The sequence below is a fragment of the Fusarium venenatum genome, assembly GCF_020744135.1.
Source record: "Fusarium venenatum strain MPI-CAGE-CH-0201 chromosome Unknown EDB82scaffold_3, whole genome shotgun sequence".
NCBI lineage: Eukaryota > Fungi > Ascomycota > Sordariomycetes > Hypocreales > Nectriaceae > Fusarium > Fusarium venenatum.
In genome coordinates this window covers 2749729-2776194 of record NW_027072131.1, presented here as the reverse complement: position 1 = coordinate 2776194, position 26466 = coordinate 2749729, and the positions used below count along the sequence as shown (strand labels likewise).

The following is a 26466-nucleotide window of genomic DNA, read 5'->3' as shown; positions in this document are numbered from 1 at the left end:
AGAACATATCAATTGCCCGATTGCTTACTCATGCTCCAAGAATAAAGAATGTATTAATTGGATATAGTCATCTGACAAAAACTCAGCCTTTCCATTCCCTTTATACCCGCCACGCTACAATTAAGAATCAAGGCTGTGCTCCCCATTCTCATCCAATCATAGCCTATTCAGCCACACACCACTCGTCGTCATCACCAAGTTCGGCTCTGCTAGCATCGCCACTTACAACATGATCAGCCCAAGCACGGCCATCTCCATTCAATCAGAGTTGCATGTTTTAAGGGTCCATACCATCATCTATCCTTGGCCAATCTACGTAATGCCTTGCGTCTTGCGCAAGCCTTCTCCAGCTTGCTTGCTGGTGGAGTTGAGAAAACCACTTGCTTCCTTCCCTTCCTTTAGTACTTATAGAACTGTTCCCTCCCCCTCAACTTTATTTTCACATATTTGGTCTACTCTACCAATACCAATCAATATCTTTATTCCCTCAAAAATATAATTAATCATGGGTGCTAAAGCCGGCACTGGCCTCAAGTTCCTTCAATGGTTCATCCGAGGCATCCAATTCGCCTGCGCGGCTCTCATCCTCGCCATCTACTCCTACTTCCTAGCAACTCTTCATAATCACCACCTCTCGATCAGCAACAAAATCCGTGCTGTAGAGGGTATCTCAGGAATCGCCGTTCTCTACACGGCTGCCGCTCTGCTCTTCCTCTGCTGTCTAGCCGGTCGCACACTCTCGTCTTTGCTGGCAATTGTTCTGGATGTCGCCTTTATCGGTGCTTTCATCTACGTTGCTATCGCTAACAAGGGTGGTGCCAGCAGCTGCACTGGATACCTAGACACCCCCTTTGGACGTGGCCAGGCCAGTAACACCGCCGAGGGAAGTGATGGCTTTACTGCGCTGCCTAGCTACCGTACCGCCTGCAAGCTCCAGTCTGCTTGTCTAGCCGTCTCCATTGTCGCTATGTAAGCAATCATGACCACATATGTCGATGATATAAAAACTAACATACTTCTAGTATCTTCTTCATCTTGTCTATTCTTGTCGAAGTTGCACTTGCCCGCCACCATCGCAAGGAGAAGCGCTTTGGTCCTGGTCCCGCTAACGACTACACCTCTGGATACGGCGCCAAGGGTGGCTTTTTCAGCCGCATCTTCCGCCGCCGCAAGAACACTACTGCTGCAAATGACGATGCTCTGCCCGAGCATGCTCACCCTGACCAGCTCGACACCTACCGTCAGAGCCATGCTACCGACCGCACAGCTGTCAACAACTTTCCTGACAACAGCAACACCTACAACAAGTACGACAATAACGGCGTCGGCTACCAGGACCCAAACCACGGACGCCAGGACGGCTATGGCCAAGTTCACTACCCCGAGCCCCAGTATGGTGTCACTCAACCACCTGTCCGTCAGGCTGAGAACCCAAACTATCGCTACGATGATGGTGTCTACGATCGCGCCTAAGGGCAAAGCATAAATGTGGAAAGTACAACAATTAAAAGAAACCAACCCAGAATGATACCCGGTTGGATGCCCTTGAAAGAGCAACCGGTCACTTACGAACATCCATATTCACGTACCATGATAAACGAAAGGGCTTGACAAGCCCATTAATGATTAATTATATATACACACATACACAGACTCCGGTGCCTCAATTTTACGTGTTAGGTGATTATTGAAGACAGTGATCCATGGAGCAAAATTAAACTCCATTCGCTCATTTTGGAATTATTCTTTGTGTGATGTTCATATACAAACACCTCATTGATGTTGTTAACAACCTCAATTTCTCAACCAAGAGCACCCACATGAGAACCCCTTCATTTGTAAAAAACAATTACCACACTTCTCCGGGTTCTAACTCGTTCTCATCACCCGCAACATCTGTCCAATTCAATTCCAGCTTCTCTAGCTCCCTCGAGAAAAAGTCCTGCTCGTCTCGCATGGCAGCTCGAATGTCTGGCGCAATCTTGTCTGGATACCGTCGTATGTTGAGCCAGTGGGTAAGACTACGCAATGCCTGCTCCAGAGGAAGCGCTGCATCCACCTCGGCATCAACATCACTTCCCGCAAGCCACTCATCCTTGAGCTCAGGTCGACAGTGTAGATAAATCGCAGTGATCACACGCATGTTGCTCTGGCGCCATTTGCGGCCGCAATATGGAACTTGATTCTTGAACAGCTTGAGTGTGTAGAGTCGCAGCTCTGGCTGGGGCACTTTGAGGGACTTTCTCAGAATCGTCGACGACTTGTACTGAACAAGTAACAAGTTTCGGTGTGCCTTGTTTTTGCAAATCTTTTGCATTACTCTTAGGTAGTTGATGAGTGAGAAAAAGTTGCGACGTGAGAAGTCTGTTATGGGCTCGGTTGGTTGCATATTGAGAGGGTAACCGAGTTCGTCGACTTCAGGCCTTGTAGAGGATGCTTGGCCATCACTGTTAGAGTCCGCATCCTCGTCGTGCTGTGTGGGCACCGAACGCCGTAACTTAATTGGCGGGGGCGCCGCCTCATCTTCGCTCTCTTCTATCTCTTCGTCATCTTCATCGTCTTGTGCCGCATCTGAACTGCTCTTATCTCGAGATTGTGACAACAGGTTGCAGAAATGGAAGAAACTGGAAACGATTAGCGAACGGCCATATGCTAAGAAGCGCCTCGCTTACCTGTTCTCAACGCGGTCTATCTTGCTGTCCACTACCTGTTGGACGTCTTGATGGGCAAATAGTTTAAGAACGAGAGGGACATAGTTAGAGTCCAATAGAAGTTGCGTCATGTACTCGAATTTTAAGACGTCTGATCAATATTAGCCACAAGCCTAACTTGACAGATCTGTATCAAACTTACGAGAAACCCGTAGCCATTTCAATAGCAAGATGAGAATTCCAGTCATGGCCTTGGATGTGATTTCTCGCGTCCTTGCAGCATCAACTTCCTCTAAAGTCAATTCCGGTGTCGGGGGTTTTGGGAGGGTTTGTCCTGGAATTTCCTGTTGTTGCCTATTAGTTGCAGGGCCGCCGTTCATCCCAGGGTTCCCTCTGCCCATTGCTGGAGGTACTTGTTGAGGTTGCTGTGAAACGATTGCTGTCACGTTAAGAAGAATCGGCCGCAGCAGAACAATTACAAGTGACTGAAGATGGGGCAAGGCATCGCGCTGTAACATGTCAGTATCTTTTAAATACCTATATCTCACACCTGTACTCACATAAAACTTTTCCACGGCAAACAGACGCTGCCTGTCCCGTTCAGTTAAAAGCTCTGGCCGAGGGCCATAGTCTATTTCTGGTTTAGGGGCAACCGGTTTTTTGGCCTTCTCTTCTGCCCTGGTCTCTGCTTTGATCTCTTTTAGTATCTCCTGCTCTTCCAATGTGAGCTCGTTGAGATCAAGGCCCTCAATATCGTCGTCATCATCGTGGTCACTGTTGTAACCACGCTCGAACTTCAGGAACCGTTCACGCTCTTCCCAAAGTTGGCGCGTTGCCCGCGTCATCCTGACTCTCGTAGAAAACAGCTCTCCGGCCTCAAGGATGGAGGCGGGGATATCGCTTCCCTCCCATTTTCGACCAACGACGGCATGCTGAATGCCTGCAGCTTCTTTGCCGCCAGCATAATTGCTCGAGGCATCCAGTGGAGGGTACATAAAGGGGAAATTCTGATTCGTCTGGTAGTTTTGTTTCTTACCTCCTTTACCGCCTACTGCCGGCGAGGGTGGCGGTGAGGGGGCAGGAGTTGCAATGTGTACCGGCTGATCAAGAATCGACGTTCCTCCATTATGAACTTGGGGTGGCGCAGGAATGATACCATTCGCCCCGTTGTTTCGGGACACTTGGCTCGAGAAGGGGGGCAACAAAGAGGTGTTATCTGCTTCGAGAGGAATGGCTGGGCGAGGGGGTACATAGGCTGGATATTTTGATGTGATCTCTTGGCGGAAGACGTGGTAGTCCAAGGGTGAGGCAGTGATAGTCTTTTTATCAGCCGCCTTTTCACCCATTTCGTTGGTAGCCTTTTTGATAGCTTCGAGCTCCTCTGTTCCGCCAAAAACTAGTAAGATCGACTTCCAGAACAATAAAAGTATCTAATCCAGCATAAGCGCGGTCTCAGCCAATGGGAGATTGTAACTCACCTGAGTCTGCGGCATGGCGTTCTGCTCATCCCATCGTAGTTTCGAGGTTGCTGTGAACATATAGTCGACCAATGAGGGGTTAAGTTCCACTATTTGTATCAGCTACCGTGATATATAAATCTGGGAACAAACTTACAAAGTTTTCCGTATGTAGAAGCCATGTCTTCTGGGTCGTTCAGGGTCTCCTGTATAGCTATGTACATGATAGTCATGAGACTCATCAACTCATCCTGGGCTTCTTGGGCGCTATTATGCTGTCCTAAGGGCTCCCCTGACCTGCGATTGATCGTCAGCTCTGCATCGCATATGGCGGCATACTCATTTGCTCACTTACCACTGTAATTCGAAATTATTCCGCAGAGCTTCCCATATGACAGGCAGGCCGTCCAAGGATGTGATGCACTCCACCCCGGCCTTAATTGCTTGCAACTGCGAAATACTGGCGACAGACCGGCTATCCCCAGGCGTCGCATTCGGCATAGCGGTATCGTTCCAGCGCCCCAACACAAGGTATACCAGTTTTCCAATCGAAGCTGATCGTAGCGCAGCGTCGTTGGACTGCACGCCTGCAATAGCCGTCTGGACAAACCTTGTCCGGGTGTCGTTGTCTGCATCGTCCCACGAGTCCTGAGATCTCGCTTCGTGCTGCCAGTGCCACTTGAACGCCCCCTGCGCAGCGTTGAGACGTGTCCACTGTGTCAACTGATAGTTGAACCATTCATCAATCTCTTCGGCGTGGGGGCCTATATCGGTGTACTCAAAATCGTAGGCAACGGGCTCGGCACGATTAAACTCAGCCACAATATGGCGTAGCTGTTGCAGAGAGAGTGAGTCGGTCGCAGGCGGTTGGTCGTTCGAGGTAGGAGGCGCCATTGGGGCGGCTGGGGGGACTCCTTGCAAAATGTTGCGCTGGAGAGGAGGCCGTGATGTTGTTGGCGGCGCAGGAACGGGTGGGAGGTCAGGTTGTTCCGCCTCGCCAGCGAGGTCAGCAATCTCACCAGTATCGGCAACATCTTCTATAGGCGCATCAGGTTGGGCGCCATCTTGGGCGGCCCCTGGAGGCCAGGCGTTGCTCATGGTGTTTTTATGATGTGGTCGTGAGGCTGATCTAAACAATGCCCCGCCAAAATTGATATTGGTTTTTGTTTTGGCGATTAAGTCATCGTCGTGTAAAAGAATTGCTGCTCTTGATGGTATGTTGGGTACCAGAAAATCGAGAGTGTCTATTTATACTGTATCTCTGAAAAGAACAGAAATGATGGATGGTTTGTGAGCGTGGAGTGACTGTAGACGTGGCCTGGCCTAGATTTATTTACCTATAGAGAGGTACTATTCTAAGAGGGAAGGTACAGCTTGAGCAGCCTCGGGGGTTTCCATGGGGTCGTGCCCACCCAATTTTATTGGTGGGTGTAAGGCAGGTACTGACCAGGACAAACAAGGGTCCCTCCACTTCGACTTCCGACCTGTCGCAATGGTTTTGTTAGGTAGCTTCAGTTGTCTCAAGCCTCCTTTCTAAATACTCGAAAGCTTTAACAATATTAGATCGCATAATCAAATCAATATTCCTTCAATCAGGCCTTTCTTTTTCCTTTTGAAATTGGTACTTGTGATGATAAGTACTAAGGAAAAGATAATAATTATAATTAATAAGGTACTTTCTTGCACAGATCACTCAGAACCTGCAGAATCTCCATCAGAATCGTCGCTGTGCCCATCTTCCCCTTTGGGTTGTTTCTGTCCCTTTGCCTTTGCCCTCTTCCTGAGCTTCTTCAGTCGGTTCATCCTCTTTTTCTTGTCCTTAATCTGCTCCTCCTTGTCTGCCATCTTCTTCGCCTCGGCTGCCTCCTTCTCTTCTTTTTCTTTTGCTCGTTTTCTTAGTGATATACGTTGCTTCTTTCCTGGCTTTCGTTTTCCTCTAACCTCGTCTCCCTTCACCTTTCGATCCGGGCTAGCCTTTCGAGTAATGGTGAGTTTTGTGACCTTCCAGGGAAACTCAAGGCCCCAGGCTCTGTTGTGTGATCTTGCTAGTACCTCGTCTCCGCTGATCGAGGCCATGGCGTATTCATGCTTTCGTTGTGCTGGTATATCTGTCACCATGTAGTACGATAGCGGCCGACCACTGACAAAAACGCCGGTGCCTGTTGGCCCAGTATCCTCTTCCAACACAACTTTTTGTGTCGCTGGGGCTTTGCTGAAAAGTCGAAAGACAAACGCCTCCTCATGGTCATCCTCTGGCTCTTCATTAGGATCCACGTCCATTTCATCATCGTCCGTCTTTTTGGTGTTCCCTGAATTTGAATCCTTCAAGGAGCTGGAGGAGACTGGTCCGATGTCAATATCCATGCCCAGTGATTTCGCCATCTGTGCATGCAGCTTTGCACGCAACTCGGCGTCCTGAAGTCCATCATCACTGCCATCATCTGACACATTCAAATCCTTTCTGCGGACCCTGATGAGCTAGTCAGTATTTTATTGTTTAATGCAATATTGCACCATTACCTTTTTGCTTGGGGAACTTCAAACATGATGACTTCTCAATCAGAAGACACCGCGATATCTGAAAATCAGCCAAAATGGGGTGTGTATTATGAGCCTATTCCTCACAACTGTGACAGGTATAGATTCAGTAGCTCCCCTCCAGAGAAACCCTCAATCTTGATAAAGAAGGAAGCAAGATAGATTGAGAAATTCTGTGAGCTGATTGAAGCGAATGCCACGCTTCTGAGCTGCAAAGTTAACCTTACCAAATTTCTGTCGGCTTTCTTATCTTATCGCTCCGCATAAGCCACCAGAATAAAAATGCCACACTTTCCTTTGTTAGGTTAGTGTCTCTAAAAGCCGTGCACAGGATTAGCTTGGCTTTGGAGTTAGTAGAGGTAGTTTAAAGCTTCCACTAATACAAGCTGTTACTGTGCTAGGTTGGACTATTTATCAGATGCTCAGATGACACTATCTAGTCACAATAGTAAGAAAGGGGCTTTAGTAAGCGTTTGTAGAAATCAGTCGGTTTGAACTCCAACAACAAACCTAGCTAGGTAGGAATGCCTACGTCTACCTACATACTAATTAGTAGTATGTAGCTACGTGGGCTTTTGCGATCCTTCCTTCGGCATTAGTTTAAGCATCACCTTCAGCTGAATCTGCCAACCAATCAAACTCATTCCCGCCCTTGCAGAACATATACCAACGACGCCATCTCCAACGATAGCCCTGCTTGGAACAATAGCCACTATCAGATCATCCATCGACCTGGCTTCCAGCATGAGAATAAGGGAACATGGTCCGAGCAGCGTGATAGGAAATTTAACTTCCTCTCAAGTCGATGGTGCGACAAAAGTGTTACCTCCTCTATTGTCATCGATTGAGTATAAACGACATCAATGCCCCAGACGAGAAACAGAGATCGTCGTGCAAGACTTCTATTCCAGTATAAAACAGCTTCGCTAGACCCTGGCCCGACGTCGAGAGGAGCCGTTGGTCTCGCTGCAATTTCAGCCTGCATACGAATTTCCCAACATGGCTTGAACTAACTATCGATGACAGCCTTACTATATATATACCTACATACCTAGTAACTACTGAGTTGGGTAGAAACTGACTCTATCCTTTCATCTCCTACTTCTTTTGTAATCTTTTTACAAACACATCCACGGCAGCATCGCCTTCCAACGCCTATCAGATCATTCACGGTGGAAAGCATGTCTTATTTCATTGCAGTTCAATTCTCTGCGGATTACTTCATCAATACATAAGGGAATTCGATCTCAGCAGCAACATTCCTGCTGACATGCCGCCTGACAAAACATCTCCGCCAGAAGACGGGAAAGGGTATAACCAGCAGATTTATACCCAGAATGAAGAAAGAACAAAGAAAATCGGGGAACGAGATACGCCCTTGTTTCGCCTAAACCATCCTTAAGCCCAGCCATGCAACAGCATCAGTCTGGACTCATTGCAGAACCGACAGCTCTGCTCGATGAGACATCGGCTCATCTTGTTTCCATCGTTCCACAGCGTCATTAGCCTCTAGTCGTCCGTTATCCGGTCTCGTGTATCAACAACTCTTTTTCACCTTCGGTCCGGCCTTTTCACCCTCAATTAATTTGTCGTCCTCCTCACTCCGTCTACTTCAAGGTAAGGTATCCAGTGTTTCAAAATCAGTGCAAGCCGCCCAATTCAGATTGCCAACACCATCCGTCATAAAAATAGAAAGAAAGAAAAATAATAACTCCAGTAGGTATTTTTACAAGCTCGCTAACGAACAAACCAGTCAGTGGTCTTCATGCTCATTGCAAAGCCAACACCATTTGATGCCGGCTTTTAATATGTCGTCGAGTACGAGCTTCAACAAAGAGACGCAAAAGCCTAATTGCCATTCCAAGAATATTGATGCATGGTGTCAAAAGAGCCTCTTGTGGTTCCATTATAGACTGATGTAGGGTGTGGTTGGCTCGGCTCTGCCTTCGTGGGCGACGTTCCGGTCGTTGTATTCTTATACTCGTCTTGTGGGAAGGGGTATGGTCGAGTTTCGTTGTTGGTATATGCCAAGTTTGTATTATGCTCTCCAGCTGCCGATGTCCAGGTGTGCGGAGGTGCATAGTAGTCCCTTGAAGGCACCGAAGGTGGTCCAGATGTCTCTGGGTGGTAGCTTGGTTGAGCAACTTCACTGGGACTCGCGTGCACGGGAGCATAAGGGGTGTATCGGTATTCCGGGGATGGTTCGTTGTTCGCTACAGAGCCCGAACTCCTTATCGAAGGGTGACTCATATGCCGGGGGCTTTTCAAGGGTCTCGGGTTATCGACATAACGAGGGATATTCATCGCCTGCTCATGGCCTCCAAGCGGAGTTGTCTGTATAGATAATTGCGGAGGGGCAGTCGTCGTCTGCATATAGGTGTACTGGGACCGAACCGGTGGGTGTTCTGAATCGTTGGTTACCATGGAAAGAGGCGCCGGAGGCTCCATGGATGATTGAATGGGCATCCCTTGCGGCTCGGCAGGGAAACTGGCTGTGCCCGTCAAGGGTCCCATTGTTGCTGCTGGGTAGTTCTCCGCGCCAGATGTCGGAACATGTCCTATTGGTACCTGAGCCGGAGGAGTTCCCCAGGTTGGATAGGAGCTATCATCTCAGTCAGAAACGGTCATCACAAAGACAACATCAATCAGGGTTCGGGAAGTGATGAGACGAAGCTGCGTCCTTCCTTATCGCCATGGATCGATTCAGTCGGCAAACTCACTTTGATCGTATCGGTCCCAACTGGGTACCGGGAATTTTGGGTGCGTTGAAGGTAAAGGCTGTCCGTGGGAGTTGCGCATCAACGCCTCTTGGCTTTGTTTCCTGATGCTTTGCACTCAAGGGTCCGGCCACAACGCCCAAACCTGTCTCCACAAGGGCTTGTCCACGGGAACCAGCACTCGATCCAAGCAAAGGGATCTCCTTGCGGGCCTGGAAGTTACGGGGACTTCGACCTCGTACGACAATAGGCGCAGTTGTCGATTCCGAAAGGACAGTCTTATTACCGTTGGCCAGTGTTCCCACCACCTTCAGATGCAGCACAAAATGCTGTTGGAGTTCCTTTCGGCGGCCATTGTTTGCAGTTGCACTATAACCGTATCAGCAGGTTCAAAAAGCCAGTCAACCGAAAAACTTACATCCTAAACTGCAGTCGGCGCCATCCAATTGGGTAAACAGCATACTCGCCATCGGATTCTGACCCGTCATCTTGAAAAGGAATCAGGGGGAGAGATTGTGGCTCCTGGTCAGGGCTCTGGTTTGTCTCGGGGGAGTTTGGTGGGGGAGTCTTCCACGGAATGACGATCAACCGAACTGGATTGCCATCAACCGACTCAATAGCTGAGATGGTAACCTCCATGTTGCTGACTGCAACCGTCTCGCCTGATTCAGTGATGACAGAAAGTTGCCCACGTGGAGTGACAAGCGTACCGCTAATCTGGAAGAGATTTCTCCGATAGCAAGTCAACTCAGGCTGTCGGAGTGAGCCATCTGATGTGTTTGCAGGCATCTCTGAGAGAAAGAACATTCCATGGAGCTGTGCTGATAGTTCGAGTTGCTGCATGCGACCTTGTGAATCGACAATTGTGTGTTTGTCCTGAGTTCTCTTGAAAGCCAGCAGTTTGTGTTCGTGGCTAGCCGACATCTTAGAGCTGTCGTCGCGAAGGTCCTGGACTATTTCCTGGTAGGCAGGTGGCTCTGCCTCGGAAAAAGATCTCTTCAAGGTTGGATAGCCGTGGTGGGAAACCATTTCTGGGTGAGCAGGTCTGTCGTATGCTTCTTGATCGTCCTGGGGGTACCGGCTGTAGGAGTAAGAAGGCTGTTCCATTTCGTTATGATTACTGCTGGTTCGTCCTGGAAGAGGCGATGAAGTTGACGGCATAGGATCCGTTACTCGCCCCGGCATGTGTACTGAGCCTCCATAACTCGACCACAGGCTCGAATGTCCTGGGTGTCCTCTTAAGTCTGCCATAGTGGCCGGGTATGCCGCTGCGGTTGTCATGAGAGCATAACCTATCCAAATTCTTGCCTACTCAACCAGACGGAGCTGCCTGGTTTGACCCGTCACTAGTAACGCGGTCCTGGGAACATAAACCTCGAAACACACCAAGCCAAGTAGCAAGAGTATCAAGACGAAGAACCACGCAAGAGATGTTTGGCGCAAGTTGAGATGGGAGCGAAGGGAAAACACGATGCGATACCCAAGGCACAGGGGGAGTGATATTCAAAGTTGAAGGTGCAGTGTGTACTTGTATATGGAAATGGATGGCGGCCAGAGGAACGGCAGATGATGGAGGGGAGTGTTTAGTCCAACACCCGGCACTGTCTCCAGGGTGGAGACCAGGTCTGACGGGGGGATGTTTCGAGGTCCAGGCACAGGGACTTGGGTCAGTGCTGTTAACAAGACCTGGCTTGTATCGACTCCGGAGAGAGTTCTGATCAGGAGCTCACTCAGGAAGGACCGGTCATTGATGCCAGTGGACTAGGAGACCACTTCAGCGCATGCGGCCGTTCTTGGAAGGAGGACGGGAGTGGAGGGGCGGATCTGGGAAACAAATAAAGCCTGTTGTAATACTGAAGGCTGATTTTGTGCAAATACTTCGACAACACTGGGTGTGCCTAGACTTCTTCATTCAGGGCGATAGTCCGTGGCACAATATAATAGCGATGAATAAGACTTGGCCATAAAGAACGTGCGTGGTCAACGACGAGCTTCGTTAAACGCTATTTCGGGGATAGAGGCAAGTCTGATAACGTATATCGTACATGTATCGATGGAGCGTATAATGAAACTAAGACGAAGCTATGCTATGCCCCAAACACTGTTTGATATGGAGAGGGTTCAAAGGGAACCGCAAACTGCCGGGTACTGGCAGGTTAGCAGAAGTCGAATACATGGCCAGCGGGTTTTGGGAAAAAGAGAACTAGGGCCTTGACGCGAGGGTAAGAGAAGACATCCCAGACACGCCCCAGCACGTAGTCCCTTGCCATGCCATCCCCTCGTCAGCGTCTACCGAGGGGTTCGAGAATATCCCTGCTAAACAAGCCAGCGTTAAGAAAAGGCTATGTACTGTTGACAAGTCATGACGCTAAAGTATGGATAAGAACATCGCATGTGCAGTGCCAGTCCCACGTACTGGCTACCCCATCCCTGCTGGTTGGGATGAGATAGACAGAAACTGACGAGGAAATGGGTCGAGCGGGGACACGGGGACTATCTCTGAGGGCCCGGCAGCCCCCTCCCTCCTCAATCAAGCTGGCCTAATAATGGCCAATCCTGAGCCTTGATGTCTGACCGGGGCATGTTGACTCTGAGAGAAGAATCCTCCGTGTAGTGTAGTGAAGGTTGCCGGCCCGCAAATTTCTAGAAAGCCGTTGGACAGAGTTGACAATGGGGCAAGTTACAAGAACAGGGAGGTAAGGAAACAGAGGAAAACTCAAGTTTGAAGAGTTTTGCTACTGACCAGGGTTCGTTCGCCTACCTATGTGAAAGAGATATCCACCTATAAGGACCACAATCATGTTATGATTATGATATGTTGCACGTTAACAAATACCATTGGTCCTGATAGAGCATTAACACAGGCCAATATCAGGCAAAAGTGACAGAGATGCCTGCAATCCATCCATCATTTACTCGGTGAACAGTGGTATGGACGCCCGGCCACAAGCCGGAGCACGTATGAATTCGAGCGTGATCCGTTTTGGGATCGACTCGGGAGATGAAAGAATGGAGTACCTTCTTGGTCTGGCAGAGGAGACAGCTTAGCTTATGCTTACTCAAACCTTTTTAGCGGAGGCTGACGGAGAAGGTGGAGTGAACGGCGTGGCCCCGGCACAATCATTGAGCTCTCCATTCGCAGTAGTGTCGTTAATTAGCAGGGGCGGGCGCGCGCTACTTGCATATTGTGGCATTGGGAAAAGCAGCAATATAATTAGTATGCACGCACGTACGTACAGTACATACATAGAGCATACAGTATCGACAGCCCTGCAGTAATGACAGCAGCGACCTGGAGAAGATAGCGCGAACCACAGGCCCATGGTCTAACCCAGGATGTCCATTCAGTGGTCTGTGTCCTAGAGCGTACAGTACATCTGGGGCGAGGCGGCCAACATCTGGTTTGGATATGCTTGCGCCGCATAATGGAATTGAATTTGGCCGAATGTGCGGAGAAGCTTGCTCCAGTATGCAAACCTAGTGTTTGAATGAGATTCAGGATTGTAGCTAACATACGGATAGTGGGCGTTTGTTCCAGGCTTAGAACAAGATTGTGGCTACGTATGTTGAGCCATGTGGCTTTAGGTCGGGCTGCGTATTATCCCATCTCCCTGGAATCCGTGATCCTTGTTGGTAAGACAGAAAAAAACGTGCGTGTTGTAGATGACGACGTTGACCACGAGGAATACCTATAATGACGAGGGTTACAGAACATTGCAGAGAGCGTTTCAATCATTGTCACGACTCAGAAATTGCCACCCATGTCGAATAGTCTAGTCAATTGGAGATGGGGAAGTATGCGTATGGTTCGAAATGGGCGCCCATTTGGAGATGGCTTCGAAGACGCGCCGTTGTATCAATGTCTCGCGTTATCGTTGGCTGGTTTGTTGGTGGAGAAAAGAATACTGGGATGAACAAGGGCCAGGTATGTAATGGGAAAGATGAGACAAGGGAAAAAAGGAAAAGAGTATGCTGGGTGGGGTCAATCCATGGCTCTTGCTTTCTGCTCTGGACGAAGCAAGGAGACGTGCGAGGGGAAGGCACGACCAGGATTTGCACCACTAATAAGCAAGATTGATGCACTAAAGACGCAAAATGCCAGAAGCGAGCCTAGAAAAGACAAGAGCGGATGGGGCCGTGCTCTTTCCCAACGGCCGCCCTCAACGGCTATCCCCACAGTACGAGCACAGTAAGGGTCTCTATTTCAGACACTGGCCATACCATCTGCCAGCCTCTCCTCCAACTCACATCGCTCGATCAACGGTCTACGTACCTGTCTAGGCCTGCAGACTTCTACTGCAAGTACGGTATCTTCCAACTTACGATGCAGTACGTTCACCTCCTCCAGGTTTCGTACGCGTGCATGCATACAAGACCATAATACAGAAACCGAGTCAGTTACGGGTGTGGCATCCTCATCGCGTGTTATTATCGTCACGATGCCACCAGGGGCGGCTACGACACCCATGAGCTTTGTTTTCGATGAGATATACAGAGTACATACTATAATATAGGTCCAATAAGTATAGCGGAGCATATGTACCTTTCAAACGTCTAGGCCGTGCCGAAGCGAACAACTCAAATCATTCGCCCATCCCCATCCCCATGCTATCCATGGATTATCGTTCAAGACGCCAGACGTTCGCCTTGATTTTTCCAACCGTCTCTTCTGTTATCCGGCGACAGAAGAGGAGACGAGACAGAACCGAGTCACGACCAAGCAAAGGGCAGCAAGCCTAAAATGACCAATACGTACAAGTACAAGCATCTAACTAGACTATGGTCCAGGATTCAAAATCACGAACAGAACAAGGGCCACTTGTTTGCAATTGAGGTTGAGAGCTCTTTAACACGACAAGGATAACCATATCTCCATAGCGTGCGTAGGAGATAGAGCACGTCCACTGCACATCCACATCGACAACGTCTAAGTCCGCACAGACTGGAGTGCATCCGCATTTATTGCTCTGGCATGCAGCTCGTCACTCTCACATGCCTTGTGGAGGATTGTTTCCCGTACTCGATCGGAGATGGAAATGGACAGTCACCTCTTTTGCTTATTCGCTGAGCGCCTGCATTCATTCGACTAGTGGCCCTTCCGTATTGCAGTCCGGTATGTCCAACCTCGACAATGACCGCTGTGTATTATTGAAGGTTGCCGTAACAAGGCTGTCAAGCTCGCGCGCCCTGTCTGGATACATAGCAATAATAGTACACCAAGTCCAGCTTGAACAGGGCAACGGCTTTCACCGGTGAACTATGTATTCTCCTGAGACACACGCCTAGACTCCATCTCAACGGTAGCAGCTCGTCTCCAAGTACCCTGCCCTGTCGCCAGCCAGTCGATGTAACCATCCTAGACGGCCACGGCGATTTTTAAGATCTGGCAGCCCATTGCATCTGTCGGCTTGAGAGCACGTTGAGCGGGTGGCAGGCAGATGGCTCCATCTAGAGTGTTTACCTTTCAAGGCACTTGTTCATTCCTCATGTTGTAATTTACGCCAAGAAATCATCGTGATCGTCAAAGCCTTGCTGGAATGACCTTTCCTGGATCGCTAGATAACAAAACGATCTTCTGAGCTTTACAAACATACTCTGGACAAGCGGCGTTTCCGGATTCAAGCAATTTCGACACTGAAGCCATGGTAAATAATGACCTCTACGCGAAATGTAAGGCCATATGCAGGATCTTCGAACAAAGGGGCCGATACTACGAATTGGGAGACTATTATGGCAATGTGGAGAAGACTCTGCCCGAAATTGTGTTTCGCACATCCTTGGTCTTAACAGACGGGTATTAAGATACTATCAGTATGCTTTAGTAGAAGTCGAATTGTCAAGCGATCCATCAATCGCTTGATTGGTCACTTAACAGGGTCGCTAAAACGGTGTTGCATGTGCATGCGTCAAGATGTAGTAAAGTACATCGACTGCATCCATGTGCCAACGCCAGACTCATCATCTGGGTACCCGCCCATAGCTTGTGTCACGACACCAAAGTCGAGGACTTTTCCGCATATCGTCGTTCCCCCGAAACATCGCGCAAGAGAAGCAAAAGGAACAGTATGTACTGTCAGAAAGTTTCATAAACGTGACCATTATGGGATGGGACAGACGGACACCGGTAACGGGTTTCCTCAAACGCATCGTAAGTGCACACGTTGCAACGCGCCAGCAGATCGCGGCAGTTGAACACCCACAGCGTCATGAGCTCAGAGAGCTGAGTCGATTGGCTTCCCCTGCTGGTATTCAGTTTTAGCGTTGTCCATGATGGCTGCCGATGGGTCCCGCCCCCTGCTGTCTCAAAGACAAAGGTCCACATCTCTCCGGGTTTAGGGGTCAAGGAAGCAATTGGCGTGGTTTGGGCCCTGCTTCTCCGGTCGGTAGTCCCTTTTAGGATACTGATCGTCTTGCAGCGACCTGACTGGGAGCCACTTGACTCACTTTGGGCAATAACTCAATATTCCTTGACCTAGTTGCGTTGTTGAATTGTACGGATACATACAAACGCCGATCGAAAACCGGCTCTTGATCACGTTTGTTTGAATACGGAAAGCGATTCATCTCGGAACCATGTAATCGATGCACATCGACCGATGGAGTATCGTGCCCCTGAATCGACTAAAGTATACGAGTCAATGCGCATAAAGTTGATAAAAGTCGGCGAGATGAGTTTGTAGTATGTGCGGACAGCTGTTGTTCTGAGTTCAGCCTTGTCCCCGGGAACAGCTGGTCGTGTCTTGCCAATCCCTGACTTATACGGATTCCCAGTCAAGTCGCGATTTCTCATTTCCGAATATAGCCCGAACAATAGAATTGCAGTACCGTTATTTGGGCAATATTGACTTGTTTACTTTCAGAGCAACTACCTAGAAAAGTCTCGAGATTTGCCACTGACCCAAGATCTTGCGGCAAAGAGCTAGTTTTGCTTACAAAAAACCAGGATCCGAGTATCTGAAGGAACAAGAAACAATCAGGCAATGAAACGAAACATTATGTGCATAGATAGGTAAGGTTAGCAGTCCCCCCCCCCAGCTACCGATCGTCACCTCTCTCGACCCAACAAGACTAGGCTCCCACACCCTTGAACGATCAAGTCCGCGACTCTAACTGCCTACAGTACCGTACTTCCTTCCTGTCGGACTTCTCAAGTAATACTTACGAGTTGTTCAATTACCTATGCGGACGTTCCGTGGGGCGGGTACGTCCAGGCCTTATCAACATCAGGTCATTTAGACCAGACGCTTGGATCAAAACGTTGCTTCTACTGATACAAGCGCACGCTAGTTTATCATCATTTCCCTTTACTATGTACAACGGGACTCGAGAGAAAGGGATCCCCGCTACGCCTGGCCCACAAACTTGCCAACTGTTTGTGCCACAAAACTATGTATTTGTGTTTCGAGCGTAATACGTCTAAATACGAAAATACTTTAGAGGGGACATTCCTTGGTTCGTATACCGGGCGTACCTGCATCGGTCACTCTACCTACTCGGCAAGTTAACGTGGTATCGTGAACTCAGCCCTACCGTTCTTAGGTCAAGGCACATCTGTTTCATGGTGCAGTTGCGGCTCCTTACTTGCAAGATCCGGTAGCATTGAAGCAGTGTGCCGTGGATGATCAACGCGACGTGTTCAGTAAGCATAGTAAATTCCCCGGCAGCCAGTCCAATGCCATGAACTGATTTCAGTCAAGCATACGCCGGTCCACTGCAGCAATAGTCAGTCATCCAGCTGGGCGAGAAACTAAGGGCGTGGGTGAGAGCGCCCACACAAAGCGTTTAATTGCGTTCCAACAAGGACACAGAGTGGCATCCGTGCATGCCGCACACGTCTTGAAAGGGTTCGATCCTACAGTACAGGCAACAAAAACAAGGGTATGCAAAATTATGAGCTACTAATATGTACCAAGCCAGCCTGCCCTGGCAGCCCTGGGTACATACTAGTTACGTAGATGCAACTTTCCTCTCACATTTAGGCTCCACCACGTCCAGGGACATTACTCCCCTAAGGACTAGATGAGGATCAGCTCTTCCCCAGAACCAGAACCCAGGAGCGAGATTGCTGGATATTGTATTTTCTATTGATTGTTTAGTAGTTATTTCCTAAGCAAAACTGGAAGATATGAAACATTATCTGCCCTTCTTGAGACGGTTTACTTGGCCGGAACCGAAATACCCGTCCGGAGCAACCTTAATAGTAGCGCCCGCGTTCTGCAACTGTCGGCCCAGACCATTCACCAATGGTGAATGCTCTCACTGCTGGCTAGATATTATAGTGCCCGTGTGTATGCATACTCGCGAGCGTGCGCGTGCTCATGCAATGCGAGGCGACGAGATGGTTATGGGCAGAGCACCACCTGCAAGCTGCAGTATGTACTTGGATCCCTGCTCGGCCATAAAGTTTCGATACAGTGAGCTCAACTCAGCATCAGCGGCATTTCCAACAGTATACGATCCCAGTCTCAACCAAAACGACGTATCCGATGACTTTCCTCCAAGCATCAACCACCGACCTACGTCTGTCTGATACTCGTAATTGTATCCCTGCACCCATCTTGTCTATCAACAATATGGGGCCTGGTGCAATGCCATGTGAACGACCACCACTGGAGCATGTTTGTGCCTTGCCCTCGCGTTAGGTGCAGGACCTTATGTCGTTCGGAGCAGTGCATGCGTGAGATGGTGTGGTTCTGTGTGGTATCAAGCATCAAGCCAATAAATTAACGTTACTAGCCATAGTGCCTTTATTCCGATCCAATGTCTACTTTCTAGGCATAGCTAGGTTTTGTGCTCTGACCTCTGAGGTCCAGGCGTGCAGCTCTGCCTCACCTCTTTTTCCGGTCTTCCCTCCAACTAGTATTGCAGTCCGATTTGGCCACGTTAACCTTGACAATCTCATTGTATCTTAAGAAGACCAAACCAGCAATGTCTACATACATATGGTAGGCCTTGAGGCCAAGCTGTCTGCACGAGGGCCCGTATCTTCAAGGGCTACAGTGTCGATCGGCCAGCCAGCAGAAGAGAAGAATACGGTATGAGCAAAGTCATACATTGGTCAGCATGTGCCGTCCAACGGAGTGTGTATGGATCACCAAAGGACTTGGAACAAAACAAGTCAGGACGGGGATACCACTTCCAGGCTGGCTAGGATCAGGGTCTTCTGCCGAGTGGTAATCCCGACTGGCGGTCTACTATGTACTCAACATTACTTCTCCATCTCCATAGAGGTGGAGGAACCTACGCCTACAACCGGTAATTGATAGCAAAGGTTCATGGTTCTCTTTTGATAACCGGAGCATTTTCCACAGGTCTAAATGGGCTCATCTAATTAGGTATACTAGATACACGGTCATGTCCGTCCAAGTGGTGCAGCAGATGGCCAAGTCGGGACAGATTAGAGCATGTAACCTCAATCACCCATCCAACAATTCTACAAGCGGGTGTCAATTACCGTAGCGGGGTCTAGCTCTGATGCCGAAGATTCCTTTATGCTGGGCACTGACAGAACCGTTGACAAAGGGCACAGGTTCAGCACTAATGTGCCGATTCAGGAGAGCGTACAAGTTCTTGTGACAAGACACGAGACAGGAAAACAGGTTGCCATCGCAGAAGTTGGTTGACATCATCCGGGGATCTTGGTGTGCATGGCAGATCATTCACGTATGTGTTCGCTACACATGAAAAGGCTATCTATTAGGAAACTGTCTTGAGTATTTACAGCGGAGCCGCACGATGCCGTCTTGTGATCGTGAGACCATTCAAATCCCGTTGTCATCGAATAATCCAATTACCATCCTCGTCATCTGAGTCGCCTTCAACCAGATCCTCCTCGTCATTCAGAGCCATCTGTACGAACCGTCGAACCCATGCCTCCTGTGCTGGATCCAGGCCAGCATTCTGACCATTTGCCTGCTGAAGTTGATGTAGTCGCTGGTTTTCCCGCTGACGATTGGCAGCTCCTCCGCCACGAGGTCCTCCGCCTCCCCTCCCAACTGCCGCTCCTCCGCCTCCTCTCCCAGCCCCTCCTGCGCCGCGGCCTCGACCCGCTACGCCTCGAGGTGGTCCACGATGCCCTCGGCCGGCTGGGTGCTGTGGTGCGTCGGGAGCAGCTGGAGGAATAGCTCTACGGGCGTCTCGAGCTTGATTGTCGACAAGTCGAATCACGAGAGGCCCCTCGCGGGCAATCTCTATGCCTTGGCCTTGACCTTCGCCGCCAAGCTGTCTGTTATTATCACGTGCGTCAACCTCTTCCTCGCCATCACTATCATCGGACTCGATGACTTCTGGCAGAAGCTCAATATCATTTAGTGCTGGCGGAGGATCCGCTCCTGGGCCACGGCCGCCAATGAACCCCAAGCCGACATCGTCGCCATCGCCACCTTCAAGCTCCCATAGCCGCATGTAGCAGGAAGTAACTTTCCCGCCAGCCAACTGATTGTAATGCTGGTAAGGATTTACAGGATCGAGCCATGAAGAGCATAGGTAGCAGAAGTGAGTGTCGCATCGTGAGCAAATCATGTGGTTGCAGCCGTGTGTCTTTTGTGCAGGGGCATTGCATGTTGGGCATGGGCTTGTGTGAAGCTGAAGATACTCGAGCGAGGCCTTTTCCTCTTCGCTGACTTCTTCTTTGTCACGTCGTGGTGCGCAGCGAACAAACTCTCCGTGCCACGATTGGTAACACTGGCCGCAAAAGGCGAAGCCACAATCTTCGCAAATGGCCAGGAGATCAGCCTTGTTGAACCGGTCCTTGTTCTTCTTCTTCTTCTTCTTAGTTCTGGTATCAGAATCGCCTTCTGCTTTTTCTTCCTCCTCTTTGCCTGATTCAGCATCGGAAATCTCGGCAAAGTCCAAACCCTCCGGCTTCTTGTGGCGTTTCGACCGGGCTGCTCCGTTGCACCACTGCCTTGGGCAGTATATTGTGTTTTTGTCAGACTCAAGCTCTGTTTTGTACTTGAGCGTAACGTAACGCTTAACCATTTCCTCGGATAGCCCAATCTGGAGAAGCTCACTGGGGCTAACAGCAACTTTGCTCTTCTTTGCTTGTTTAGCTGTTGCCCGTTCCTTAGCGCAGTTGGGACTTAGACATCGGACAGTGGACAGGTTGCCCTCGTTGATGGCATCGTTGTAGAAATCCTGCAAACACTGTATGCAGAATATGTGGCCACAGTCCAGCATCTTGTGGCAATTGGTACCCTTTTTGGGATCTGTATATTATATTGTCAGCAGGGGCTTAGAAGTGGGTTGTTGATAGTACATACCGAGACAGACGCCGCACTCAAATGTTTCCTTTTCAAATGCTGCCTTTTTGGCTTTTATGTCGTGATCTAACACAGCGAGTTTATGCTCGGGGTCGACCTGAAGGGTTCCCTCGGGGCTGATAGTTCCAAAGACATCCTCGGCGGCGTGTTGGATGTGGTCGATGTAAGTAAATGCAACCATATCACGACCGATCTCATCCCATAAACGCGGCCCATCATCCTGGAGTCTTTTTATTGTTTCCTCGGTTAACCACTGCGGTGTTGTCGATACCTGGACCTCAGGTGCTACATCTACAGGGTAGCCCTCTGGCAACCGGACTCTCAACCGCAATGACGGGAGGTACGAGACCTTGAGTGAGTCAACTTCAGGCTGGATATTCTCGGCAGCTTGAGTAGGCGTTGTAAGTCCAGTGTGAGCGGGTGCAGATGCTGCTGGAAAAGTGACAGTAACCGGAGCGGCAGGCTCAACAGGGAGATCTATCTCAAAGGTGAAAGGGTCTTGTGCGTCAAGACGACGAATCTCGGGATATATGGCCTCAAGGGAGCCAAGCTCCATGAAACGAGGATCATCGCTTTCGTCCATATCTGCTAGGCCTCCATGATCGTAGTCGTAATTATCTCCTTTGCTTCCTTAACAAGACTCAAACATGAGGTGTCTAGCCTAGGTAGTTGGTATCAGAAACGTTGGCCTTTAAGCTTTAGGGTACCAAAATACAGCCTAAAAAGTCTGATTCGGATAGCATAAACTGACCTAATAATCCCGTCTCTTGGGCTCTCAGCGGACAATTTTTTTCTGATATCCTGAGGGGTGCTTCTTTTGGTAGATATGTGCTTTATGTAAAGAGGGGCGAGACGAGGGCTTTTGACAAGACAAAGACAAGACAAGACAAGACAAGACAAGACAAGACAAGACAGGTTGGGAGGGTTATTCCGTAATGACGAACAATGCAAAGTTGTAAATGAAGATGTAATATTTATCATCTATTAGTAAGAGAATGAAGAGACGATGATTTTTTTTCTTCTTTCTTTCATTCACACCGAAAAGAAAAAGAGATGCTAAAAGTTGCTTGACGATGATGACTCTTTTCGGCGTCGTTGAATTCGGTGACTGCCTTCCTGCGGCTTGACAAATAAGAGACAAGGAAGTCCGAGACGCCACTCTATGGATCTTTCTCGGCATTAGCCACAGGCACGGCCACATCTACTGGCTGCATCGTCATCAACACCAAGAGACGAGCTTAAACTTGCTTGCTTGGCTTTGATCCTTTTTTTATGAACTTGTTGCCTGGAGCCATTTTTTTTCCTTTGTTCAATTACAACAACTGGATCACGCAAGGGCGCAGAATTAATTAGCTACTGGATAATGCAGTCTTTTTCAATTCCTTGAAACCTCCCGAAGACACACACAACCCATCATGGCCGACGATTCTACCCCCCTCGCTTCTCTCTCGGTTACCCATGTCTACTATGTAAGCTACTCTACTCCAGGAAGGAACCTATCTAACAAAAATCCCACAGGACCCTGAAGATCACCTCTCGCTCGTATGCGCCTACCTCGCTCTCCTCCCCCAAGCCCTCTGCGTCGTCTATGCTACACTCGTGCTCTTTACTCGCGAGGTCGAAGTCGCCCTTATGTTCCTGGGTCAACTCGCCTGCGAAGTCCTCAACTTTGCTCTAAAACGTCTCATCAAGGAAGAGCGACCGCGTCGTATACATGGTAAAGGCTATGGCATGCCCAGCTCCCACGCCCAGTTTGTTGCTTTCTGGAGCGTCTCCCTTGCGCTGTTTCTGCTCGTCCGTCACAAGCCCCCTCGTGTGCTAAAGGGCCGTGCAGAAAGCGGTGTGCACCGACCATGGAGTGTTGTCGAAAGGGTCGCAGTGAGTGTGGCTGGCATGGCGATTGCGGCAGCGACGGCATGGAGTAGGGTATATCTCAACTATCACACCCCTAAGCAGGTCGTTATAGGTTGTGCCGCTGGCGCTGTGAGTGCAATCGGGTGGTTTATCATCGTTGCTATTGTGCGGCAGACGGGCTGGCTGGGCTGGGCCTTGGAGACGCCTTTGGCGAGAGTCTTTCGAGTTCGTGATTTGGTAGTGGAAGAGGACATGTGTCAGGCGGGCTGGGAGAAGTGGGAGGAGCGAAGAGTCGCATCTCAAACCACAAAGAACAGATAGAGAACTACAGAGGTATTTGCGCCAGAAATCATGAAATGACGGTCCAGTGTAGCGTTTAGCCGCAAGTCCTACAGACCGTGCCAGTGTACGATTTACATCACATTCTGAAACTGTTGAATCTCCGCCCAATCCTCTAAATTATCTATAAAATAAATCTCGACGCTGGCATCAAAGAAAAGTCCAAATCATTGGAACACAAAGGGAATCGTTACAAGTGTCAAACCATTCGTGAGAGATCATCATCCTCGCCTGCTGAGGGCCCTACCCATATTTTCCTAAAAAAAATTTTAAATCCATGGCCCTCTCCCCGTATCCGCTTCAGCTCTTGACCCATGGCGGCTATGTAACCTACCTAAATCTCCCATGGTTGAGGCTTGCCGGCTGTGGGCTCTGGAACTGACTGATGGCTTATTGGGCTTGTGCGAGGATGAGCCAGGTGTTGACTCCTGTGGGCTGTACACAGCCGAGCTGAGAGTGGTCTCTGGAGGTGTAACCATACCCGCACTCAGGGGGACAGGTGGAAGTTCTTTTTCAGAGAGGTCATTTTCGAAGTTGTCTTGAATCTGGTATCTGGTGCCTTCGCCAGGAACATCGACAATGGCGATGGCGAGTGGACTTGTTTTCCTTGGGAAGAATCTCACTGTGCTGTTGGGACAGTCGAGTTCTTCCACGCGGTTTGTGTCTTGTTTGGGTTCGGGCTTGGTAGGGCTCATGTCACCACCAATATTGGAGAGTCGCAAGCCAATCTGCACCGTTGCAGTGGAGAGAGCTGAAGCGCCACTAGATCGGAGTCTCCTATCAGGTAGACGGAGGGCTGGTGGTGCGAGAAGATTGGCTAAAGATGGGGGTTCAGGCGCTGCTTTGGATGCTGGACCCTTGTAGAATGTTGTTGGTAATAGGATGGGTGATTTGGGTGGCTCGGGCTTGGGGAAGATGCTGTACATGCTTCGCTTGAAGTTCTTGATCGACTCCTTCGATGACGTTCGTACAGGTTTTGGCGCCGTTGGTAGATCGCCCGAGTTGCGCATACTTCCCAAGCGTAGGGGCTTCAAGCCACCTTTGAGGAAGTCCTTGCGTGCGCCAAATACCTTGTCTTCCACCCTGTCGTCCATCATCAGGTCTTCCCTGCTGTTAGACTTATGAACCATTCCGGGCATCGTTGAGAGGGGGGTTGCGGGTTCTTGATCCTGGTCATCAGTCCATTTCTTGAAGCTTCGAGATGCCTCGAAGTCGTCATCAGAGCATCCAGTCGGAGATTTACTTGATCGGAGGAAGAGATACAAGCAGCCAAGCAAAAATCCCGACATGTTCATCACAACCGTTCCGATGATGGATAGTTGCATTGAAGCATCTCCAGCTGCTCCCGGATCATGGAACGACGTATTGTAATAGAAAGTTATTTGCAGAGTCTGCTCGAGGTTAGTTCCTGTTATCCGTCGAATAGTGGTGTACTTACGTAGGAAATCACAGCAATGATCATGTAATAAACCATACGAGATGCCTCATCCCTTTCAGTGACATCCATCCTGGCTCCGGTATGAAGTTTGAAGCAAATAATACCGCACTCAACTATGACAAGGATGATAATAGTGAGCAAAGACCCGAAGATTCCGGTGTCATATCGATGAAGGAAAGACACTAGGCTTGCAAAGCAAAATTCTGACGGGCGAATTGCAAACGTGATTGAAAACACTACGAGCAAAAGGGCACCAATGAACGCGAGACAGGCCACGGTGTTGAATCGCCCACGGAAAGGGAATATGTTTGGTTTTGTGACGCGGATGGTCAGTTCCAGCCCAAATACCAGCTGGATAAATGGAGCAATAAAGAAAGCTGTAGAAGTGTTAGTAGAGTCGAGCATATGGTCTCGAACAAGCTGACTTGCCTGGAAGCATCATTTGTGAGACCATGGCACACTTGAGGATCATGAGTGATTCGAGTCCCTTGGCTTGAGCAGTAGCATACACAATTCCCTGAGTTACGATGCCGATAGATAGGACGAAAGGATAAATATCTCGTCCCTTGACAAGTCGGAACCAAGATGATCTGGAAGACGAATTGTAAGAAGATATCTCTGGAGTGGAGTAAAGGGAGTACCTACTTGAAGTCCCACGATTCGGTACGTTTTAGTGTCCTCCACGATCTCAAGAGTATGACGAGAGTAACCACGAATGCCACCACCAAGTTGAAAACAGCCAGAACAATGATTGAGGTGCGGACCGAGCCAGCTGCAGCAAACTTGAGTTCGTTATCCCATTTTGATGTTGAGTTTGCCTGGAATTGAAAGCCCGTCGAGCCCATGTTTGTGCCGTCGTTGTCCATCTTTAATCTTTGTCGTGTCCAGTTCGAGAAGTCTTTTCGAGATTAAGAATAGGCTTGAAGCCTTCACAGTGCCGGCACCGCGTTGATTTTTGAGGTGACTTTTAGTTTCCCATGTCGATGATGTCGATGTCGTTTAAGAGTATCGATCGAAAAGGGACCCTAATGTCGAAAGGAAAAGAGAGAAAAGAAAAGAGATGAGGAGCAGCCAGATACGATGTGATAGCAGTCAGAATAGTGTAACCCTCTAAAGCAAGTACCAGGTCAATTGAAGCAGAGCAGATAAGAGATGATCAAGCAAATACACGGAAAGCACAGAAGGAAAGTGAAAGATATGAGATGGCACCTGGCCTGTGGCAAACGAACGTGAAATCAAAAACGAGAAAAGAAACGGAGATCAGACAAAACACCACCACCGACTAGGTCGAAGAGAGCAGACGATGGAGGCAATATAGGACTTGCCATGTTGAACAAAGGGCAAATCACATCGAGGCTGGGATGCACATTGAGCTAAGCTTGAGGAACCCTGCAAGACTCAGGAATACCCAAAGAGCAAGGATGAAGCTGCTTCGTGACGGAGATTGGTAGCATCGAGGCTTTCGCCCCTGACAGATGGTGGTCGATGCATGGAGGCCAAGCCCAGCGTTTGGGTGGGTTGAGGGCCATGTCCCGCATTAGGGCGAGAAGGGTATTGTTTCACTCGTGTAGATTGGGTTTCCGGGACGGTGATTCTCGATAACACTGACGAACTTTCTGCGACACGATGTGGGACCTGCTAAGAGGAGAGAGAGAGAACTTTGGGGTTGGGGAGTTTGAGATCATCATCAGCAGCTGTGTTCACTCGCTCGAGGACTTTTGGTAATGGTTGCAACTGCAGCCACAACTGAATTTTGAATTGGTCATAGCTGATAATTCACAATTGAGCTTCTACAAAGAGACTAATGAATCCAAAAGTCGCCGTCAGAGAAGAAGAAGAAGAAGAAGAAGAAGAAGAAGAAGAAGAAGAAAAGGCGCTGGCTTCAAGAGGCTGAAGCATTGTTGTGACAGAGTCGAGTTTCGTCGTGTTGTAAGAGGCAGGAGTGCTAGTCAAGCAAACAGCGGGTCCATGGTCTATTCCTAGTGAGTGCTAGCGGCCGACCAATAGCACTTAGTAGGTGCAACCTCGCCGCAGACTTCAAACATGGCGAGACAAGGATCCTCAGGTCCTTTAGTATGCGGAATTAGAAGCCAAGACAGCTGCCATTTCCTATTCTGGCTCAGAGGGTTTGAGATTCCAATGGCAAGTCACACGGATCCTCTTGCTGCCGAAGGCGGGGAGAACGCCCGGCCACGAGGTATGGATACATTG

The 26466-nt window shown here is 49.2% G+C and overlaps 8 protein-coding genes across 8 annotated transcripts; 2 read left to right on the top strand and 6 right to left on the bottom strand.

Annotated features, from left to right (window-relative positions):
* Positions 1-52: 52 nt before the first annotated feature.
* EDB82DRAFT_505441 (uncharacterized protein) lies at positions 53-1679 on the top strand. Its single transcript, XM_025727158.2, has 2 exons — positions 53-969; positions 1023-1679. Exons 1-2 carry the CDS (start codon positions 506-508, stop codon positions 1471-1473), a joined length of 915 nt encoding a protein of 304 aa, XP_025581653.2. The 5' UTR covers positions 53-505; the 3' UTR covers positions 1474-1679.
* On the bottom strand, positions 1680-5446 carry EDB82DRAFT_505439 (uncharacterized protein). Its single transcript, XM_025727157.2, has 7 exons — positions 4464-5446; positions 4266-4405; positions 4130-4218; positions 3212-4081; positions 2854-3160; positions 2673-2802; positions 1680-2624 (listed from the first exon to the last, which is right to left on the bottom strand). Exons 1-7 carry the CDS (start codon positions 5204-5206, stop codon positions 1850-1852), a joined length of 3054 nt encoding a protein of 1017 aa, XP_025581652.1. The 5' UTR covers positions 5207-5446; the 3' UTR covers positions 1680-1849.
* A 207-nt stretch (positions 5447-5653) lies between these two features.
* On the bottom strand, positions 5654-6847 carry EDB82DRAFT_505438 (uncharacterized protein). The gene is made up of 2 exons (XM_025727156.2): positions 6629-6847; positions 5654-6578 (listed from the first exon to the last, which is right to left on the bottom strand). The coding sequence occupies exons 1-2, from the start codon at positions 6652-6654 to the stop codon at positions 5798-5800; spliced, it is 807 nt and encodes a 268-aa protein (XP_025581651.1). The 5' UTR covers positions 6655-6847; the 3' UTR covers positions 5654-5797.
* A 1647-nt stretch (positions 6848-8494) lies between these two features.
* Positions 8495-10614, bottom strand: EDB82DRAFT_477342 (uncharacterized protein; the record flags this gene model as incomplete). Its single annotated transcript, XM_025727153.2, has 3 exons — positions 8495-9248; positions 9367-9732; positions 9782-10614. The coding sequence occupies 3 exons, from the start codon at positions 10612-10614 to the stop codon at positions 8495-8497; spliced, it is 1953 nt and encodes a 650-aa protein (XP_025581649.1).
* A 4655-nt stretch (positions 10615-15269) lies between these two features.
* EDB82DRAFT_558160 (uncharacterized protein) lies at positions 15270-15927 on the bottom strand (the record flags this gene model as incomplete). Its single annotated transcript, XM_065609701.1, has 3 exons — positions 15270-15433; positions 15484-15806; positions 15869-15927. 3 exons carry the CDS (start codon positions 15925-15927, stop codon positions 15270-15272), a joined length of 546 nt encoding a protein of 181 aa, XP_065463902.1.
* Positions 15928-18881: 2954 nt separating this feature from the next.
* On the bottom strand, positions 18882-21425 carry EDB82DRAFT_231198 (RWD domain-containing protein). Its single transcript, XM_025727147.2, has 3 exons — positions 21376-21425; positions 20625-21280; positions 18882-20570 (listed from the first exon to the last, which is right to left on the bottom strand). Exons 2-3 carry the CDS (start codon positions 21205-21207, stop codon positions 19138-19140), a joined length of 2016 nt encoding a protein of 671 aa, XP_025581643.2. The 5' UTR covers positions 21208-21280; positions 21376-21425; the 3' UTR covers positions 18882-19137.
* Positions 21426-21847: 422 nt separating this feature from the next.
* Positions 21848-22916, top strand: EDB82DRAFT_505422 (uncharacterized protein). The gene is made up of 2 exons (XM_025727146.2): positions 21848-22093; positions 22143-22916. Exons 1-2 carry the CDS (start codon positions 22040-22042, stop codon positions 22797-22799), a joined length of 711 nt encoding a protein of 236 aa, XP_025581642.1. The 5' UTR covers positions 21848-22039; the 3' UTR covers positions 22800-22916.
* A 26-nt stretch (positions 22917-22942) lies between these two features.
* EDB82DRAFT_231148 (uncharacterized protein) lies at positions 22943-25374 on the bottom strand. The gene is made up of 4 exons (XM_065607263.1): positions 24901-25374; positions 24685-24845; positions 24256-24632; positions 22943-24208 (listed from the first exon to the last, which is right to left on the bottom strand). Exons 1-4 carry the CDS (start codon positions 25119-25121, stop codon positions 23087-23089), a joined length of 1881 nt encoding a protein of 626 aa, XP_065463901.1. The 5' UTR covers positions 25122-25374; the 3' UTR covers positions 22943-23086.
* Between the last annotated feature and the right edge of the window lie 1092 nt (positions 25375-26466).